Source organism: Labrus mixtus, chromosome 18 (assembly GCF_963584025.1).
Source record: "Labrus mixtus chromosome 18, fLabMix1.1, whole genome shotgun sequence".
In the NCBI taxonomy this organism is placed as follows: Eukaryota; Metazoa; Chordata; class Actinopteri; order Labriformes; family Labridae; genus Labrus; species Labrus mixtus.
Genome location: NC_083629.1, coordinates 12,949,888 through 12,967,896, shown reverse-complemented (window position 1 = coordinate 12,967,896; position 18,009 = coordinate 12,949,888). Strand labels below are relative to the sequence as shown.

Below are 18,009 nucleotides of genomic sequence, written 5' to 3'. Positions count from 1 at the left end.
ACACGCTCTGTTTAAGTCTGTTGGTGTTTTGGCAGTGCTTTGTGATCACAAGGCCTGACCTGACCACCCCCAGAGACCCAGCTGGATACTGTCAGAGTTGTAATAGCACCGCTGTCCTTGTAGGTCCACCCACCGCGTGTATACAAAACAGAGCCGTGCTTTCTTTTTGTAGTGGTGGAGAACAGATACAGTGACCTGCAGGCCCCCGTGAGAGGCCTGATAATTAATGTTGTGGTCATGGTGTTGATGATGTGGAATCTGGCTCTCGATAAAGGATGGATGAAGAGGATCAGCGAGACAGGGAGGTAGCTCTGTTTTCTCACTCGTCTAGCTGTCTCTGTGTTTGTATTCACTTGTTCTGCTTTAGCGCATTCTGTCCTGTGTGGTCCTGTGTTCACAGTAAAGCTTCAGGCAGGCCAAAACCATGACACAGTCCCCTCTGTGACCTATATTATCAGTGAGTTTGTGATGCAGATGTTTACCTGATCTGGATTATGGCTGGGATCTTTGCCAACTTTGCTTTTTTAACAACTGTTTAGCTACTTTCCCCCTCTACATACATCCTCCCTATCACCAAACTCTGTTCAAGAGTAAATGTAACTGACAGTGATCACCAAACAGCAAGTATGCAGCTCATTCATAGTCTATTTATTCACCCTTAAGAAGTAATTCATATTTCATTCAATTAACAAAGCACTTTTTACTTGACATAACTGCAATCTAGCACCCCAGGACAAAGCTATTTTGATTACCTTTAAACTATGAAATGTTTTCTCATTTTCCTTTAAGTCTTTTCACTTTCTGAAACAATCCTTTGACATAACATCTACAACCTATGCAAGCATCGTTCATGCACTCTAAAGAAGCACATATTACCAAGTTTCATATGGAACAAAACATCTTTATGGACTTTGATTACCTTTGTTATAGCGTGCGTCAATAACAATTGTTGAGGACTGCAATTGCAATTTAACCCCTAAATCCTTTGGAGAAAAAAAAAACTTTTAAATTTTTTTTTCAGTGGTGTACATGAGACTAAAGAAAACATGTCTCACTTAGATGCCAGAATGTCTTAACCGTCTCTGCATCATTTTGCTGTTCATTCAGCCAGGAGAAGTTCTGTCTATTTAGGCTCGACTGACAAAAAAATGGATCAGTATATTTCTATTCTTCATGTGTAAGTCTAATGTCTAAGTCACAGTGTTTCCGGGCTGCTGTCCACTGATCTTTTTGGCTATTCACCATAGTACGGCTGTTGAATTACCCGGGCCCCCCTTCCCAGCTTGAACCTCAGAGTTTAAAATCCTTTATGACCATTATTCTGGGTCCCCATCAAGTTTTGTTTTTGCTCCCTACACATGCTGCCCTTCCTCTGACAGACGGAGTTAAGCAAAGAGGTTAAAGATGACGCAGTTCAGCTGTGTGGGAGTGGAGAGTAATGAGGCCCGGAGCCTCTTTGGCCTGACAGCAGGAGCCCAGAGACACAACAGGTCCTTCGTTGTGACCCAAAGGACGGAGCAAACTCTCAGCGAGCTGCAGACAAACTTTCACCAGAGACTTCAGAAACAGAAGTGACTGGTTTTATAAGCAGTGATCCCTAAAGAACTGTTTTTCTTTCACTGCTGTAAATGTTTCAATCCAACCCCTCTTACTCAAACTAGCGGTCAAAGACAAGTCATATACTGCGCTGCTAAGCTAAACGTGAGAACCAGATGTCAGGAGCTGAAAACAACTTGTCTGAGTGGGCTGGGAGAACTGCACCCTGATTATAAATCCACTATGTTGATTATTATTATAATAAAGCAGTAATAAGAGCTGTTTTATTTCCCTTTTAAGACCTTTTTTGTGTATTTGCCAATGAAGCCCCTGGTTTTTAAACCAACATTAGCAGCACTATAGTTTGTTTCAGGTTGTAACAGGATTCTGCTAAACTCTGCAGAGTGGAGGTATTCTGGCTTCTTTACAACGACAAGAAGGTTGTTATGTCATTAGTTTGTATTGTGTTAGAGTGGTTTCAATTACTTCATAGCAGGTTTTTTCTAAACCCAGATGTTGGACACAATGGCCAGCCCAGTAAGAGAAAGAAGAAAAGAGAAGAATTTATGCCATGTTAAGTCATGTGAAGTTTCTTTGTACAGCACTTGATCACAGTGAGTCTCAGAGGTCTTTACACCCATAATAAAAACAACAAATGAAAAAGACACACAGCACTGAGGAGTAAAAGACTCCCCGAAAAAGGCCGTCAAGAAAAGAAAAGAAATAAAACCTTGAGAGGATTACTTAGCAATGAGTCCTGCTTCTGGGATTAACTAGACAAGTTTATGCACATTGATGTAAAGTAACCTCCCAACATCCATTAATCACTCTAGGTGCACGAGGAGGAAGAGGGATAGAAAAACCTACGTGAGGATCTTCATGCAGCCTTTTTTTTTTCGTAATTTGGCACTCCTCCATGCTCAACCACAGGAGGTGCCTATGATTGCTTCCACGCCATGTCGAAGCTTAACCCAAGGCTGAGGTCACAGAATCCTCCCCCGACTCACCACAATTTTTTTGACCCGAGCCAAGAAGCCCTTGTGATGTGGAGCGGCCCCATGAGCACAGCTACACAATAGAGGGCAGATCATATGGCAATTACTGTAACAGTGAGAAAGGATCTATTTTATCCGCTTGACATCACTTGAGAGAAGAAGAAAAGAAATCCGAGCCTCGAAATGAAGCGACTTTTTTTAACAATCAGAATTTGTATGTTTCACAAAACAGTCCAAATAAAGGGCCCCTCTACAGAACAACTCTTCCATTTGAGGAACAGCTGTACATGTTGGCCCGATGACCAACCATTTTTGAAGGAAAGGGAGATGTCTTAACAGATCCCCAGTCACAGGGAGGACTGATCCTGAGTGTTTCACTGGAAGCTCTTTATGTCAAGTCTGTTGTGGAGTACATGGTGTTGCAGGGAAGACTGATCGGTCCCAAATACTCTGATCTCAGTGACCTCTGACATTTTTGCGCGACAGTGAATGTATCATTATCAAAAAATCAGGACATTCCCTTTTAATCACATTATTTGGTAGATAAGGCCGAGAGTAGCACTGTACTGAAAGACAGTAATTTTGGTTTATACCAGGAATGTGATGCATTTTAGAGACTGATACACTGTGTAAAAAAACAGCAACCCCTAATGTCATCATTTTGGAAAGCCTGGTTTGCTATTATGTAACAATCTTCTGTTAAGTCTTACTCTTAGCATCATAACTGTCATGAGGTGTGTGACACAGCACCACATTGACGACATTGATGAGCAGAGATTTGTCAAAGCAGGTTATATTTCGTCATTCTTGTTCTTCCTCTCGAGGACATCTTATCAAATGTACTTTTCCTTTCCTGTGAAGGAGTCAGCAAGAGGTTTTGTGTTTTCCCAGGCCAACGAGAAATGCACTATGTTTATCATGGGATGCTGGGAAAAAAATCAAGACAGAGTGGCGAAAGGGGGGAGACCATGAATGGGAAAATAAATATAGAGATGAATCTTACACCACAGGAAGCAGGTTTTGAAGCTAAACAGTTGGACGAACAGAAGAACGTGATAGACAAATATGAGCGACTGGATCTGCTGCCTGTCAGAGACACTTTTCTATCGCTCTATAGCAAGAAGGTTTGATTAATGCTTGAATTTGCTGTAGTACCAGCTTTCACCACTAGGGAACAAAATACATTACTGGATGATACAAGTATGTTTTTTGCAGGATGATGTTATCTTTATGTGGTAGATATTTTGAGAGGAGTGTATACATGTGATCCAGTGACTTATCTCTATCTCCTTTGATCTATTCACTGAATTTGTGTTTATTTGTTCATGTAAATTTCCTGAAAGACTTTTTTTCCTTTTTACAGAGTGTACCCTTGTCGAGCATAAACAGTACAACAGAAGGTAAGCTTTTAAAAAAATCTCAAACTCTTCTTCAAGTGTTGTTTATGATTCTTTATATTACAGCAAGATTGCTGACAAAAGTTCCAACAAGCCACGTGTGTCCACATGCGTGTGAATTTTGATTAAAACGGAGGAAAACAAAATTATGTAATCTAATCCCTGACAAAAAAAACCCTTTGAACTGTATTCATTCGTACTGTATTTGTCATGCAGGGTTGAGAATATAATCCTGTATTGTGCAAGTTCAATGAAGTTCCTCTGTGATTTTACAAGCATGTCTGGACTTGTAGTAATCATTCAAACTTTTTTTTAATGATCTATTTTAATAACACAGCTATAAATCAACTTATTAATGCTGCTAGAAGAGAAGTGAATAGCAGATGGAGCTTTTAGAGGATTAGAGAGTATCTAACAGAAACGCTAGAGAACCAGGAGTCAGACAGTCAGCTGAAGGATCTGGAGCTGGTCAGTGAACTGGCCCTCTTTGCTGTACAACATTATAGTTCATGGCCTCATCCCCCTGCTGTAGCTGCTTCCCCTCCGTCCCCTCCCAGCCTGTCTGCTCTTATAAACAGCTGTTGTGCTGTCAGGCTCCATTCAGTGACCTCGGGGGTCACCGCAGTCCCAGAGGTGCCCGCAGGGCAGCCCCGCTCCAGCTCCAGCAGAGCTCTGTTCGTGGCTATGTTTCCAATGTTTGTTTTCTCTTCCTTCTCTGTTTGTTCTGCCATAGTGGTCCCTGTTCCTCCTCCACAGACTGTGCAACTAGAACACTTTTACACATATACTCCCACAGGAAAGCGTACTGTACATTACACAAACAATTCTTTTTTACCCCGAAATGAAAACAGGATACTCAGTGGCGTATCGCAACTGGTTTTATGTTTCTGTGTGCATGATTTGTCATTGTTGGGATTATGAAAAATGACTGATACTGTTTACATTTGGCAATATTAACAGAGCAGTTTGCCTCTAGCTGTACAAATATATTTTCCCTTCTGTCATTTGTAATTGAGCTTCACATACACAAACTAAAATAAGTTGCAACTTAACTGTAATTTGCTTCGTGAAAGTAGGCTAGAAATACACATGTGGACAGAAAACCAAATATTTATTCATCAGGCCGCTCAACCTTCAACCCACCCATAGTCTTCTTAAAGTAACCCTAAACTAACTTAGCCTCCCATTCTCTTCCGTAGTGTTGATGTTCCAGGAGGTGTGGGGTCGCAGCTTCTGCCGGACCATAGAGAAGCTGGTGGAGGTGGTGCAGGAGTACCCGTCAGAGGTGGAGCACATCTACAGCCCCTCCTGTGTGCCGCTGGTGAGGTGTGCGGGTTGCTGTGGAGACGAAAACCTAGAGTGCCATCCCACTCAAACAACAAATGTCACCATGCAGGTAGCCAAGCACATAGTGTGATGTAGTGAGTCTCATTCAATGTGTGTGAGTTATTGCTGTGTGTACTGCCAGAGCTTCTATTGACAAAGATAACTTGTTTGATCACTCAGCTGTTGAAAATCAGGCCATCAGAGCCGGGCCAGGAATATGTAGAGATGACGTTTGTGGTGCATCGGACATGTGAATGTAGGTAAGAAAACAAAAGATACTTACTTATATAAAATAACAAATTTATTCTGGCAGACATGTCTAAAACACAAGTTCAGAGATTTATCTGAGTAACATGCTAAAAAAGGCCGGTAAGAAACAGATGCTGCCAAAATATATAAAAAAATGTAAATAACTGAACTACATTCATTGCCTGAACATGAACATCTGACAAATCCAAAGCCTGTTCTCAAGGTTCTCAAGGTATAAAACTGCAGCAATTCCTCACGTAGGGGGAAAAAAGTTGCTAGTAAACAGCTATTACTCACAGTTTCGAGGAGGCAGGGTTGGCTTATGATTATTACACAGCAATCTTTCTCAATGTTCATTCTAATTTTCACACTTGTTCCTCAGAATCAAGAAGCCTATTGTTAAAGTTGAAAGGTGAGAACAGTATCTTGTTGAAACATCAATTTGAACATTTTTGAAAAGAATAATAAAATCCATGTCAGAGATGACTCCCAGAGAGCCTGAGTAATGTTCTGTTCCTCTTTCAGGAGAAGGCAAAGAGGAAGAGGAAGGAAGAGAAAGGAGAGGCAAAAAACAAAAGAATGTGACAGGTGATGGCAATTTCTAATGACTCCTTTTTACATTATGTATACATGTTTATATTTTTAATTTGTTTAGCGTCTTGAGCCAGATGCAACAGATTTTCCTTCTACTGTGTACTTGTCTGATATAGAGTCGAAATGACTATAAGCTAAAGGAATCTTGAATCATCTTGGGGGAAGAAATTCAAAGATACATGTGAAAAACCCAAACTTCAGTTCATTTTTTCCCCCCTGTGATTTTCAGGTGCCAGATCCCCCGCAGGTAACTGTTGTGGCAAACCAAACCTCCTGTTGCAGTGTGGCTCATAATTTATTTCCAACCCAGTGGCAGCATCCAGAGTGTCCTCCGCTCATTCACTAACACTGTGTCTGCAGCCAGAGACTCAAACTGCTGGGTTGTGTTGCCGACACGCCCTCCTGCTGACGGGCAGAGCATTAATAATGATAAGCTTCAACAGGAAGTTTGTTTTGACCGGTGGAAACACTGCTGTTACACAACTGACGCAATGGACACGCCTGGGAGCCAGTGCAATGTAGAACCCAACAGACCAACGACTTCTCTCTTATATCACTACAGTGTCAGTTATTGTAATGTGGACATTTCTTTGGTATTTAAAGGTGGTAACAGATGTTAAGAGCCTATATTTATTAATACAGAGAAAGCATTGTCAAAATTTTGTTCAAACAATATCCAAGAAGCCTTGACTCATCATAGCAGAGAATGTTGCAGCTGTTTCCTGCAAGCAATAATGAAATGTCTCCCTCTTGTGTTATTGAAATAGTGTTCCAAACTGCTCCACGGGAAATGATTCCTTTGCTTTTTCAATCATATAAATAAGATTAGATTTAGGACAGAGGTTTGAGTCACATAATCCGCCTTTGGCTGATATGGACAGTCAAACCTCTTTTCAAAGAAAAATATGACCAGACATGAGTTTGATGATAATTCAGACCTAAAGAAGAATACCATTTATCAGATATTTTTAACATCTCAAGGCATGACCAAAGATATTTTTGTATAAATAACTAAATGTGATTTATGAAGTGTTCTCTGGGATCGATCCCTCTTTCTCTGTTGTTATGAAGGGTTGGGATACACTGTTCATTATACATGTTCAATATTAATAGAGGGTCTAATCATTGCTGAATCCTTTCAAAATGTAAAAGGCAGATTTGCCTAGTGAGTGGCTTTATCTCTGAATACTGTATCCAGGTCTGAGAGGAAAAAAAGCTTTTCAGTTACACAGACACATCCGTTTGTCTGAAGCACACCAGGAAGTGGGTAAGCCCAGTAGGAATTGCAAGATCAATACCACATCAATACAATGAAGCAGTGTTCATTTGGTATTGATCCCAATTAAAGAGTATCAATTATTAGTTAGTTTTCATCTTCTAATGTGGTTATAAAGTTTTCACAGACATAAAAACATTTCTGTGCTTTGGGCTAAAGTAGCGCTCATTTTTGTCCGACCCAGTGACACAAACCTCCCATAAGCCCTCACCACAGGTGTCTTCTTCTGTCTTTTAAAAAAAAAAAAAAAAACACTGCAGTGGAAGAAGTTTTGTAAAGTGGTGATTTTTGTTTTTTGTCTGTTTGTTTTTCATGTGCTTCAAAAAAGAAAATCTATGAAAATGTAATAAGTGACTTTTCTATTGTGTTAGTATTTTTTTTTTATTTCATTTGAATATTTATTTTATAATTAAATTGTTATGGTTGAAAGTTTGACTTTTGTGATTGATTTTTATATAGACGGCACATGTTTCAATATTAATCGTTTTTATTATTTTTAAATAATTGCTGCCATTGCTGCACATTTTAATATATTAAAACACAGACAATTACAATAAGCTAAACTAATGCATAGCCCAACAATAGACTTAAAAAAATGTTATTAAGATATTGAGAAGATACACATCAGCATATAAGAGTCACCTTAGTCACCTCTGATATCCATATATATTTTTTTATATCTAAAGGGCTGCATACAATGGCCCAAAACAAGCACTCATTTCCTTCCAATCATGTAGAGAAAATCTTCCAAGCTGACCATGGCCACCTCTTTGCAACAGGTATATGAGCCCCCTTTTATAACTCCAAGGGGGGTCTTTGTGAACATTTTCAGGTACTAGAAATTGTAGAACACGGCCTTGATAGCAGCAGTAAATAAATCAAATCAGATTAAAGGGACATGATGTAAAAAAACGAAAAGATTCGGGACAATAGTTGACTGTAGGTGTTACATATCACCACCAGATGGCAGTAAATGAACATTAAGGTTGCAGTCAAACATTCGGGAAGAAGAAAAATAAGAGGCGGAGCAAAACAGACTGGAGCCAGACTGCAGTACAAAATAATTATTATACCTAACCTTGTCGGATGTCACCATAAACGGATTTTTTTTCCAAGCAAACGACGTTTTAAAAGGTATGAAAAAGTAAAACCATTACCTAAATAGCTTACGAAAAGCAAATATCCACATAATGAACTGAATGAGTGGACAAGCTGAAGCTACGACAGCTAACAGTTAGCGTCACCGAGCTAACTCAGCTAACACAGCTAAACAAAAACCTTAACACAACAGCTAATGTTCCCTTCTACTTATTAATATCATTTTACATGTTGCAGCGTCTTTTCCTTACCAGTGCATACCAATACCAGTAAGTTATCTGCCACGAAAGAAAGTGCTGTCAAAGTTGCTTTTGTAAACAACACAGTAATAAAATCAGCTGTTTTCTATGATGTATAAATAATGGAAAGTTTCGGCTCAGCATCCCTGACACTGATAGTACAACTCGTCTGACAGGCTAATAAAACACCAAAATGGATTTAGAAAAATATATATATATATATTTAATAATGTAATCTAATGTTTCTTTAAACAAAAGTTTATCCTATTTGAGCCTAGAGGTTTTTTTTTTAATGAGGTCATCTAAGTCCTAGAAACACATTACATTGTAATGACAAATGTTACACTTGCACAATAACAGGCTGAAAACGCACTTGACACTCCAGTCGGTATAAAAAACATTTTAAAGTTCTGGTTTTAAATAGAACGGTGTTTATATTTGTAGAGGTATTGTTTAGTCATCATAATCTAGTGTTCCTCGTTTCTGAGCCTTTATTAGGTAGCTGTTTGAGGAGATGATACTGACCTACTACCCAGTCAGTACTAAGTTACCTGTTAATTTATGTAAGCATGGACTAAGTATTGATTTAGGGCAATGATCTCCATAACCGAGTTGAACAATTCCCTCCAATGAAGACACTGAAATTAAAGAAGTTGATGAAAACAAACTAAATTGCAGTGTAAAATATTCACAAGCAACTCTATGCTTACAAGTAGTGTTATTTGAAATTGTACTCGGTTCTTACTTCTAACCAACCTTTATTCAAATTTGTGCCTTTACAAACCCTGAATACAAGGCAAATGAGAATTTAAGTTTTTCACAGTTAAGCTTTTAACTCTAAAATGAAATCCCTTTTCCAGAGCCGGCAAACATGAGCAGTTTCAGCAGGCTTAACCGACATAGGACACCCCAATTCTCCAGGACAACACACCTTGGATCATCCAAGCCTGACCAGGAGAGAGATTCAGGCTTCTCAGGTTTGATTTAATTATGTTGCTTTATAGTTATATAGTTTTATAGTTACATTTAAGTTTTGTGTTTGCCCAATGTTTCTTAAATTATGTACCAGACGGCACATAATAAGAATGTCCATGATTACAGAGAACTACTTTTAGGCCATGAACAAGGTCAATCCTTATTGTTGGAGCCATGGATTGATATAATTGTCTTTGTGGTATTTATTTAAGGTTAAGGTAGTCTGTTATATATTGGTGTTTTGGGTTATTGATTATTATATCATTTATTATGATTGTGTTGAGTGGGGGGATGTCGGGTCACATGGAGAGGGGGTGAGCTGGGTTGCCGTATTTTTTGTTGACCGCTATTGTTTCTGGTTCACTGTGATTATGAGTTAATGCACGTTATTATAAGTTAAGTTGATTATCTTTTTTACGTTAATAAAAAAGTCAAACTTATTTTTACGTATCACAGTATTCTTTTGAAAGCGCGTCGGACAAATATATTAGGCCCAACCTAAGCCTCTCAGCGGCTTCATATTCAGGAACGCCGCTACACTTATCAATCTAGAGATCTAGGTCACACTTTTCTGTAAGCTGTCTTCCATTTGGTCTGTATTTCTGATGACACATATACTCTATAAGCGCTGACCTACCTCGATTTGTTTTTAGTCCTCCTTATCAGGTTAATGGTATCCTTTTCAAAGCCCTCTGGAGAAGCTTACCTGTATCTGCCACTGTTTCCATAGTGCTAATGATCTCCCTCAGAAACACTAGAAAGGGTAAACATGTTGCTTTTAAACATGATGAGATCCATTTGTCTCCTCTTTCCCTCCTCAGATGCCAGCTCGGAGTACCTCAGTACAGTCGATCTGACTGACTCTGAGGACGCAGGCATAAATGGGTCAACAACCGGCCAGGACCCGAATGGGCCTCAAGTGACTGTGATGGGAGGCTCATACGCTGGACTATCTCCAATGATCATCATGAACAATTTTGTCTTAAAGCAGGTAAAATACAAGCTTTGGTGTCTGCCTCTGTCAGGCACTGTTTGATTATTTCTTTTGGAGGGTTATAATAGTCTCATAACCTTTGGTCTTTTTCTGCCATCTCTTCCTGCCTCTTACATGTTTCACCCTGTCAGTTGATAAAGTATGAAGTCTGCAATATTTTTTTTTTCTGAGTGCAAATGTAATTGAAGAAATAGTTTACTGTTATTATAATAGTTTTATACTGATTCTTGATTCCTGTACTGTATTATAAATGTATAATATGATGGTATTCATGTCTTTTTATTTGTCTGTTTTTAGCCTTCGGCCATGACTCACACAGAAAAACAGTGGGGCTTTCCCTCTCCCATGGAAGTGGTGCCTCAGTCACAGGTTGTTCTTTTGCAGCCTATGGTACCAAACGGCAGCAGCAGCTCTCCGAAGACTGGTCCTGAAAAAATAAAACAATCCAAACGCCACATGCCAATCCTCAAGTCATATCCCAGAATTGCCCCACAACCTGCAGACACACCAACTAAGAGGGTGGGATCCTCCAGGATGAGGGTGGGTTCAACATATGAGCAGAGACAGAGGAGGCATCATCGTGGCCACAGGCTCGGTTCTTCTCCCAGCCCGCAGTCAGCACTGCAGAGTACAATCAAACCCATCTCAGTCTTTGAAGCTGCAGACAACCAAGCACAGGCAGCGGCGAGTCAAAAGCAGCTCACTGATATGTCTCTCTCAGCGTTGGCAGGGGCCAGCTCTCTGCCCCCCTACACGGATGATTTTAGGACTGAGATTGACACCAACATGTTGTACAACGACAAAGACCAGGACACCTTCTCCATGGACAATGAGAAACTGAAACGATTCAGCAATACCTACAACATCCTCAACGTATCTGGCCTACTGGGGATCACCATGCGCACAAAGCAGCTGATCAAGGATAATAAGCGCACTCAAGGCCAGCTGCAACAGCTTCAGGAGCAAACGGCTCTGCTCCTGGAGGCTCTGAGCAGCGGAGACCCACAGCTCTGGACTAAACTGCAGCTGTCTTTGCAGCACACAGACAAGGAGCAATGGGCAGCTAAAGCTCAGAGAGTCCTGGTATAAATGAATGATGGACACAACCATCGGTTAAATCAAAGGGTCACCAGATGATTTGTTGAGGTTGAAAACATATATCTCAAATATTTACAATAACAGCGTTCTTCGCATACAATGACAGCATTTAGCATTACAACTAAAACTATAACTAAATCTGTAACAATCATCTGAATCAGCTCAATTTCAAGGTTTATGAAGATATTTGAAGCTGAAGCACTCCTACAGTACTTTTACCAAGTGGAGGTTTAAAAGCATGCTGACTCTTTGAACCCTTGCCTATAGTATATTTCTTGCCTTTCCTGCTTCAAAATGGTAAGAATCACTTGCAATAGGGCTATGGCTTCTATAACCTGAACTTCTGATAGCATAAAATGCATGCCTTACAGCTCATGTGAGGACACATACATGCCTTGAATGTGATTACTGTAGAGATAAAGATTTAGAGTTTTAAATCAAAGGGAAAACCAGAGTGGACACACGTGCCCTGCTTTTCAATATCCTCCAAATCATTATTTATCAACTGGGCGCTGTCTTCTTCAGTTTGACTCGTTTACTTTGTTTTGAACTCTCAGTAAACTAAACTGCATGAGCCGAAGTCTTATTTTAATGAAAGAGTATCCTGACAGCCTGTATTCTCAAAGAATAGCTGTTTAGCTCAAAGCAACATTTTAGATGGACTGAAAAATTTTAACATTGTTTTTATATAATTTTGTTACGTGGTCTAAGTATTATTTATGTGTTATCATGTTTCTGACCCAGACTAAAGCCATGTCATTGATGGAAACAAAGCACATGCAGAGGAAATGTTTGCAAAGCAAGCTCCTTTTGTAAAAAGATGGTGTCAAGAACTGAAAGCTTAAACTGTAGCAAGTGAAGTTATGTAGCCATATATTTCACTAATGTCTGCACTTACTTTGTTTCTGCCATGTTCGTTTCAGCTAAAGGTAAATGTTATTAAGTCTAGACTTTAAATGACAGCTAAAACTTTTATTTTAGCTTCAAATCACAGACTTGCACTAAGTTATACGATTACTGACAACATTTTAGACAGATGTTATGACTCGTGTCCTTAAATGAGCATTCTGTTTCAAAACATGTGAATATAAATGCTAATCTAGGTGCCTGTGCCTTTCTGAACATGTCAGTGTTTGTACTTCATTTCAATATTGAGCAGCTTAGATTGTGAGTTTCATGTGAAGGGAAGTTGAATGTCCTACATTTCATCCAAAGACTTTATGTTCTTGTCTGAATCAGTACAGATCCCAGCTAGGATCTGCTTCTTAGAGAATAGCTTGAATACAAGTTCAGCCGTTATTGGGTCAATCTTAGTCTTAAATCTAGGTCAACAGTTGGAATATTTATCTTGCAACATTTTCTATAACATGAGTAACAACAACATTAAGACATATTTAAATCAGCCTTTATTTAAAAGGGCAAAAGAGGGTTACAAAACTTTATTAAGATTTCTTTTTGGAGATTGCTTTTCCTGTTGATGTGAAATGTACTTGTCTTGTTTCCTTAGCAACAGTCACTTTGACTAATGATGAACTCATAAAATGATAAAAACATCATTACCTCTCAGTCTCTAATTTTGTGTGATTTTAATTTTTTCAAAACAAAGAATGGCTTCATGCTGTGATTAAAATGTTTTTATTGGTTTTACAGGAATAGACAAAATAGCTCTTTAACGTATATTTACTGAAATCCAAAACATCTTTCACAGGAGGTTGAACATTTCAGTGGTTTTACAGTGAAAAGTCCTTACTTTTAGGGCGCACTCACACTAGGTCCAGTTGCCCCATACCGTGCTGAAGCCCGATTGTCCCCCCTCCCCCAGTCCCCTGCTCGCCTCCACTCACACCGCTCCAGGCCAAACTGAGCCTGAGCACAGTTACCTCTGTACATACCTCATCACCATACTGAAGTGCACTCTGGGACTTTTTTTCAATAGAATCATTCTCAGATATCATTTGGGTACGGATGGTCTCTATTGTGAGTGCACCCTTAAAAGGTGCCCTTTCATTAGCAATGTAGCAATACCCCTTTCTTTGGGGTATTCTGTAAGCATGTAAGACATGAGCTCATGGCACATAGTGAATAATACCCTGGATAATAATATGGTAATCACAATCACATACCCATCCCACTCTTACAAAGGAGCATGTTACTGTATCTGAGTCACACTGTCTATGAGTCACATTCATTTGAGTAGAAAAAACATCAGGCTCAACATTTCATAGGTTATTGTTATTGGCAGTTTATGCTTTAGCGCCTGTAGTTTCCTGGTCTGCTAGCCCTTAACAATGAAGTCAATTATTGTTGCAGAAACTACCGGAAGTGTCCTGTCCGTGCATTAAAGCATCCTACAAGAAAGTTCAGCAAAACAAGACACTTGAACGTTAATCTCAGAGCACTGCATGATGTAATATAAAAATGCAAAGCTTTGAATGCATGCACTTATGCAAAAAGGGCATTTGTTGTATTTTGATGCAAGCGAGTAGTAGTGCATGGAGAAACTGCTGGATGTCCCAAATGACCAACTCACATGTCCTAATATTGCCTTGCCAAAAGCTACTTACTTACTAAGTCACTTATACTATGCACTTATCCAAAAGTTCACACTAAGATATGGCTCCTGTCCTTAAAGGAATGTGTGCTAACAGCTAAGTATTTCATGTTCTACTTTAAAGGTTACAAAGCATCCATTTAGAATTTAAAATCAATCACCACATGGATCCCAAGAGAGCACTTATTACAAGTCATGCTTCTTGTGTGACCTATTAAGAAGACACATTGTTATCACTCAGTCTTGTTTCAGTGCGTCGGTGTCTTCAGAGCCCGTCTCCACCGTCTGCAGAGGCAGGACCAGGCCGAGGATCCAGCGGGTGCCGAAAACATCCTTGAGGTTGCTTCTCCAGGGGCTGCGATTCTCCACGAGTTGCCCCCTCTGCATCTGGCACCAGGTCTGCCCCCGGGCCACCAGCAGCACCTGCTGGCAGCAGAAACCTGCACAGACCAGGCCGATACCGAGCCACACATAGAGCATCAGAACCAGGAACAGCTGCAGGCCTGAGATAGTTCCTGTGGAGAGACATTTAAGGGAAAATTGACACAAGGTAAATGTGTGACAATCACAGGCTAGTCCAGCTACCTAGAGGTTTCTGTTGTTATTCTATTAAATCTGGAAACATCAGAGGATGCTCACAGTATTTCACCAAAGAGTAAACTCTCACTTGACTGTCAGAGTTGACCTGAAGTGTTGCTTTGGGAAGACTTGTTAAAGGACAAGAGCAGGGAAAATCTGAGACAGAAATGTGCATAGCAGAGTTTGAATATAATGCACAGAAAGCATTTTACGAAGAGTCATGGCTGCATATTAAAATTATTTTGAAAAAAAGTTCATAAGCCATTGAAGTAAGCCCCCCCCCCCCTGGAAATAACTATTATGTTATGAATGTTCACCCAATGAACTGATTTTTCACAATGCTACCCTCAGGCTACAGATACAGGTTCATGAACTTGAAAAATACATTTGGTCCCCTCTGCAACCAAGACACTTAATAATAAACAAGGCTCACTAACACTGATATAAAGATCCAGCCTCAACATCCATACCCTGTACATTCTCTGTTTCATGTTGTGCTGTTATGTTGAACGTTATCAGTTTACCTGCCGTGGAACAAATCTGAATGTGAATCTGTGAATGTGAATATCCTCTCTGGGACAATAAAGCTAAAGCCATTTATTTATATGAACCAGTCTGCTTATAGAAAGAGTAAAGTTATCACTCACTTCCAGCCATAATGACTTTGTTCTTATATAATAAGCATTAAAATTGCCATACAGAAAAAAAATGATATACATACACATAAGATACTGTGATGGAAATTTTAACCTGACAACACAAGCTTGTTTGTATAAAGTACAGTTGTATTCAGGAGCATGTAGAAGATCACATCGCTACTTTTTTAATCATTCTCTTCCTGTAACAAGTCCCCTTATGGCCAAACTTAAAAGCAAGAATTTCACTTGGGTGAGATTGAACTCTTAGTCAAATATTGAAATGATCCCTTTAGTGGTTCTGAAAGACTCCAAGAAAAACAAGCAGAGCCTGTACATGTCAAAACAAAACCTATACTGGACAGAACTTGCTGCTCTGTAATTGCCCCCAAAGTAATTACATTGTAGCCTGCTGAAACAATCTACCTGAGCAATTTCAAAACAGTTAGGGTGGATAAAAACATGTCTCAGGTTAAAAAATACAGGAATTCCAATTGAAGTGAGGAGTTTCTTTTGAAATATCCTGACACAACTCACCCATGAAGAAGTAACCAGTGGAGAGGGGGAGGAGAGTGAGGAAGGTGAGTGGGTTCTCGAAGGAGATTTCGTACTCCACTGTGAGGAAAGCCACACCGAGAACCAAGCAGTACATACATATACATGATGTGTAGATGCAGAACATGAGGAAGTAGCGCATGTTTTTGTTGCCAATGCAGTTCCCCGTAAAAAAGCAGTGATGGTCCCTCTTCAGAATCACTTTCTTACACAGTTTGCAGAAGTGTCGATTGTTCAGGAGGTAGTGAGCGTCCACTTTGTCCGAGCAATGCGGTGAACACACCGGCACCCCAGTCTCATTGGCGCTTTCGGCGGGATATTTAATAGTCATTATGTAGTTTCCCAGAGCGTTGAACATCAAGAAAAGGAAAACAATTGTGTGAAGAGTTGTGGAGCTCTTCAGAGATGCGTCTGAGTTCGGGAAGATGGTTGGGATGAAGAAGCAGAAGTGTAAGATGAAAGTGACTGCTGTGGCGATGAAGAAGTACGCTGGGGCTACAGCATTGAGAAGTCTCAGTTTTAACATCCGGGTAAACATGTCTGTGAGAGAGGGAAGACACAGGGAAAAAAGCCAAGAGTAGTAATATGTTGACAAAGTTCCAGCACAGCAATGAAAACAGCTTCCAGCTAACTGTGTTTATAAATGATGAGTAACATAACGTCCTAGTTTTCCATATTTATTATTTGCAATGTAAGACATTTTTAAAAGCATCCACGACAGTAACTTTGTAATCCAGCTGCCTGTGTTCTTGATGAAATAAAATATTTAAACAGACATCCTGTGAACTGTATATCATCATGAATGTTAGTGTGGCAGTGGTGAGGTCAGAGGTCAGCTCCAACCCTTAAAAATCCCCTGTGTGTCCCTGCATGGGGTTTAATACCATCAGGCAAAATTGAAGAACTACCCAACATTTCATCATCATAATGTATTAGAACATATACTTCATCATTTTTCTTATTATGACTGTTGCAGATTACCTAAACAGTTAGACTAGAAGCATTTGAGCAAACACACCTCCAATGACACGTGTGGTTTGAGTCTATTTACATAAAGCATCAAGGTGAAACTTACACATCCTCTGTTAAGCAAACGTATTTTATAAATATCGTTTGATCTCATTAAATAAAGAGGATTTAAGTCTGCTGCTGAGAAAAACTAATTTCTCTACCAAGTAGGGTCTGGGGACTCAGAAGGGCCACTGAGAATACCGAGAATATCTCAGCCTCTTCTCTGTGATCTCCTAACCTACAGCACGAGCAGATGTGAAATGACAGAGTGACATCACAACATGATGGAAGGCAATAAGCAGCTCCTACAGACGAAAACTGGGTCAATTTGATTTCTACACGAGGGGCTCCCAGCATGAAAACCCTGGACAGCTCTTCGATATGACAATGAAAGCCCAAGATGACAGACAGAAGCTCAATCAAGGACTCTCGCAGCTTCCTCTCCTCCGTGATGTCTCGACTGTTGGCGACAATCATTTACACGCTGACGCATTTAGGGGGGGGAAAGATCATCGTACAGCAACATCTTAATCTTGTCCTACCTGCAGATTTCAGAGGTTGGAGCAGCTGTCTCTTCAGCACCACGGAGCCTCGGCTCGGAGCTCAGCACGTTCATTCACACGCTCTCAAGGTGTTTCAGTCAGAGCCACATCCACCGTCTCTGCTCATTACCGAGGCTCACTACTGCCCCGAATACCGCCACCTGCTGGTCTGGATGCGTCCGCTTTTAATAATGACAGTAACGTTAATAATAATCACAAAGATAATATTATTATTAATAAAAATAATAAGAAGTAGCTTAGTATTGGCATTAAAAGTATTGGCATTGAAAGTATCAAATAAATGTACTTAGTGCACTCAGTGCTTCTTTGAAAGTGTCTAATATCTTACTGAATAATAT

General features: G+C 39.8%; 3 protein-coding genes across 7 annotated transcripts in view; 2 read left to right on the top strand and 1 right to left on the bottom strand.

Annotated features, from left to right (window-relative positions):
- Positions 1 to 7,755, top strand: part of pgfb (placental growth factor b) — a 27,008-nt gene extending 19,253 nt beyond the window's left edge. For 3 of the 5 annotated variants that reach the window (XM_061063116.1, XM_061063115.1, XM_061063113.1), the window contains exons 2-7: positions 3,895 to 3,931; positions 5,128 to 5,324; positions 5,435 to 5,514; positions 5,886 to 5,915; positions 6,029 to 6,091; positions 6,327 to 7,755. In XM_061063116.1, the coding sequence (XP_060919099.1) occupies positions 5,133 to 5,324; positions 5,435 to 5,514; positions 5,886 to 5,915; positions 6,029 to 6,091; positions 6,327 to 6,348 (387 nt within the window). In that variant the 5' untranslated portion in view covers positions 3,895 to 3,931; positions 5,128 to 5,132 and the 3' untranslated portion in view covers positions 6,349 to 7,755. Of the gene's footprint in view, positions 306 to 3,894; positions 3,932 to 5,127; positions 5,325 to 5,434; positions 5,515 to 5,885; positions 5,916 to 6,028; positions 6,092 to 6,326 lie in introns of all 5 variants that reach the window. The other 2 variants (XM_061063114.1, XR_009676450.1) reach the window with 2 other exon arrangements.
- A 617-nt stretch (positions 7,756 to 8,372) lies between these two features.
- Positions 8,373 to 13,343, top strand: cipca (CLOCK-interacting pacemaker a). The gene is made up of 4 exons (XM_061062814.1): positions 8,373 to 8,507; positions 9,571 to 9,687; positions 10,507 to 10,676; positions 10,977 to 13,343. The coding sequence occupies exons 2-4, from the start codon at positions 9,582 to 9,584 to the stop codon at positions 11,766 to 11,768; spliced, it is 1,068 nt and encodes a 355-aa protein (XP_060918797.1). The 5' UTR covers positions 8,373 to 8,507; positions 9,571 to 9,581; the 3' UTR covers positions 11,769 to 13,343.
- Positions 13,344 to 13,723: 380 nt separating this feature from the next.
- On the bottom strand, positions 13,724 to 17,784 carry zdhhc22 (zinc finger DHHC-type palmitoyltransferase 22). The gene is made up of 3 exons (XM_061062815.1): positions 17,651 to 17,784; positions 16,080 to 16,637; positions 13,724 to 14,843 (listed from the first exon to the last, which is right to left on the bottom strand). Exons 2-3 carry the CDS (start codon positions 16,633 to 16,635, stop codon positions 14,566 to 14,568), a joined length of 834 nt encoding a protein of 277 aa, XP_060918798.1. The 5' UTR covers positions 16,636 to 16,637; positions 17,651 to 17,784; the 3' UTR covers positions 13,724 to 14,565.
- Positions 17,785 to 18,009: the final 225 nt, after the last annotated feature.